This window comes from Sinocyclocheilus grahami, unplaced genomic scaffold (assembly GCF_001515645.1).
Source record: "Sinocyclocheilus grahami isolate Dianchi unplaced genomic scaffold, SAMN03320097.WGS_v1.1 scaffold331.1, whole genome shotgun sequence".
NCBI lineage: Eukaryota > Metazoa > Chordata > Actinopteri > Cypriniformes > Cyprinidae > Sinocyclocheilus > Sinocyclocheilus grahami.
In genome coordinates, this window is record NW_015505510.1 from 411,692 (window position 1) to 414,873 (window position 3,182).

A 3,182-nucleotide genomic window follows, 5' to 3' on the forward strand; every position below is an offset into this window, starting at 1 on the left:
TCCTCATTTTTAATTCCTTGATATCTGCACACCACTAGTTACACAAAGAATATGACATTTTCAAGTTAAAAGCTTTGATCAAACTTAAGTCAGAAACATACTATGTGCAAGTACGCAAACTCAGATGCAAATTAATATGTACACTGCAAAAAAAAATATATATATTATTTTTGTCTTGTTTTTCAGCACAAATATTTAAACTTTCCTAAATCAATGATATTTTTTGGGCTGATTGGCTGATATTTTTCTTGTTTTAAGATTAAACACACCTAATTTTGATAATTGTTCCAGAAAACAAGACTTAATACCTTAAGTAATTTTCCTTCTCAAGTAAATGATTTGGGAATCTTTAGATATTTTTATGGAAAAAGGACAAAAATACTAAGAAATTTATTTTTTGTAGTGTTTCTAAATGTGGTTTCTTGCATTGTGGCTGTAATAATTCTCAGTATCCAAAGGGACGATTGCTAACTTTCAATGTCTGTGCCATTAAAACAAATGTAATATTATTCAGGTATGTAACATTAGTTGATCTGAGAGAGAAAAAAGTTGCTGTAGAAGACAAAATATGTGTTGCTACAGCACGCAATTTTTTTTTTTAGCTGTTTAACTATTGTTTAAGCATTTGCGTTCATGTACTTGCATAAAGTATGCTTTGGCCCTGAATGCAGAATGTGTATTCTGTACTCAAAAACCTTTGCATCCCTCGGTTGGTTTGTCATGAATGTACTTGGATTTACTAAGGCAGAATTCCTTCATGATTTGTGGTGTGTTCCCCTGCAGTCCATTTCTGCATAGAAGTTTAGATCTTTTTGTGTTTATTTTTGTATTTTTCACATGGCAGGAATTTAGCTTTAGCAAAGACTCAAAGAGGTGTAATATCAAGTAAATGTGATATATGAAGCCATACAAACACAGTGAGAACAGAACAGTAATAGCAGTACAACAAAGAACAGGCGAGAGCTGGCGTTCAGCCCATATACAAGAATAACACACTTTACACAGAGTGCTTTAGAGTTAGTGTGAGAAGGATGGAGGGGAGATCTATAGTTTCCTCTTTCCTCATCAGATCAACACAAACCTGTAGTGTAAGAGAGAGGGGAAAGATGTGAATTCATGCGTGCAATGCAGAGGGTTTTATCACATTCTCTGCAATATGGACAACTTAATCACATAATGAACAACATTTTAAAAGAATAAACTAAAGTAACATGCAAGCACTGTCTTTGTTCACCATTTTGAAGAACTGCACATGACACACTACCGTTCAAAAGTTTGGGGTCGTTGGATTTTTTTCAAAAGAAGTCTCTTATGCTCATCAAGACTACATTTATTTTATCAAAAATACAGTAAAAACAGTAATATTGTGAAATATTATTATAATTTAAAGTAACTGTTTTCCAATTCAATATATTTTAAAATGTAATTTATTCCTGTGATGCAAAGCTGAATTTTCAGAAGTCATCATTTCAGTCTTCAGTGTCACATGATCCTTTAGAAATCATTAATATTTTTAAGGAAACCGAGATACATTTTCCAGGATTCTTTGACTAATAGAAAGCTCAAAAAACACTAAAACAGCATATATTTCATTTAGAAATATTTTGTAACAATGTAAACGTTTTTACTGTCACTTTCAATCAATTTAATACATCCTTTCTGAATAAAAGTACTTGTTTCTTTCAAAAATAAATGAATTTGAGTGGTAGTGTTTCTGTATCTGTAATGTTTCTTTCCTTGTATACTGTTTCCAATAAAGAAAATAATTTAAAACAGGCAGAATAATTGAAAGTTTTAGTTATTAATTTGTATAAATCCATAGAAAATAATATAAGAAAAAATCACGGTGCACTGGTGCATAAGATGCCTTGTAAATATGCTTTCAGAACTCAAAACCTCAAAAAAGATAATTTAAACCTTTTGTAAGACATTTACATTCGTCTTAAAGGAGCAGTAACAAAATAAAATGGTTATTGTACAGTACATTATTTGGGATTGTGCCCTTAATGGCCTTAATGATGCACATTCACTAATGTTATAAGTAGACACTTTACAAAAACATTAAATTATAAAAATTCTGATATGAACAATATAAACCCCTAAATAAACATTTACAATATTGATGTTTGCATAATACAATAACTGCATAACAGCTCTGCTCCACTGTACCTTCACACTCAAAAGCCTTCAGTATGGTGGTGTAACTGGGACCCAACCAGGAAGTGTAGGTCCCCATAACACGCAGCAGCTTTTTGGTGGAATCGCTGAACAGCACATCAGGTTGCCCATAATTCACCGAGCTGAACAGAGAGAATCCTTCAGTGGCATTAGCAAATGCATTCTAGAAGACGGAAACGAGTAAAACAAAATAAGAAAAAGAGAAAATGCAATCAAACTGAATTTCTGGAATACTCAAACAAGGAAAAGGGCTGAGGGTGGGTGTTAGTTTGAAATATGTATATGCATATTTTGTTTCATTTGTAAATATTGGATCTTCTTGACAATCTTTGCTCATATCTTGCACCGTGCTTTGCTCAGTAGTGTATGTGTGCTAGTCCTGCTTTCATAACAGAGCTCACTGTAGTGTCATCCTCCCCTAATGACACACTGTAATGTGAGACGGTGTCTTGTGGAAATCAATGATCACCACAGGGCTCAGGCTGGATGTATTGAACGCATAAGTCAGCCTGATGTAATCTGTATAATACTCGAGACCTTCAGAGATACCACTGTTAATATAGGTTTTGGCAGGGTTTGTTTAATCATACCGTTGACCGCTAATGTGCAGGAACAACACTTCCAATGAGAATTTCATGCTCAGTATTGAACAAAATGGATTTCAGCTTTTTCTTTTTACTGTTTTTATATTATTTCACAGATAATGTAATAAAAATGTGATCAAACCTGATATTGTGTGTGTGTGTGTGTGTGTGTGTATGTGTGTGTACGCGTTTTTGTGACAAATGAGGACATACATTTGTATAATGACAAAGGTATGACATAGGTATTACAAGGAGAAGGTGACTTTTCAGGACATTATCCCATGTCCACACTTTTCAAAATGCTTATAAATCACACAGAAATTAAGCTTTAGCGTCAGTTCTGGCAGGTCACGTGAGTCAAGCTTGCATCAGCTGATTCTCAGCTGATCACATCTACCTATAGGAATACGACACCTATTG

At 33.6% G+C, this 3,182-nt stretch overlaps 1 protein-coding gene across 1 annotated transcript in view; it reads right to left on the reverse strand.

Moving 5' to 3' along the window:
- Positions 1 to 455: 455 nt before the first annotated feature.
- otomp (otolith matrix protein) overlaps positions 456 to 3,182 on the reverse strand; it is a 7,744-nt gene continuing 5,017 nt past the window's right edge. The window contains exons 8-9 of the mRNA XM_016295149.1: positions 2,170 to 2,341; positions 456 to 1,081 (exon numbers count right to left, since the gene is read on the reverse strand). Of these exons, the coding sequence (XP_016150635.1) occupies positions 1,071 to 1,081; positions 2,170 to 2,341 (183 nt within the window). The 3' untranslated portion in view covers positions 456 to 1,070. The remainder of the gene's footprint in view (positions 1,082 to 2,169; positions 2,342 to 3,182) is intronic.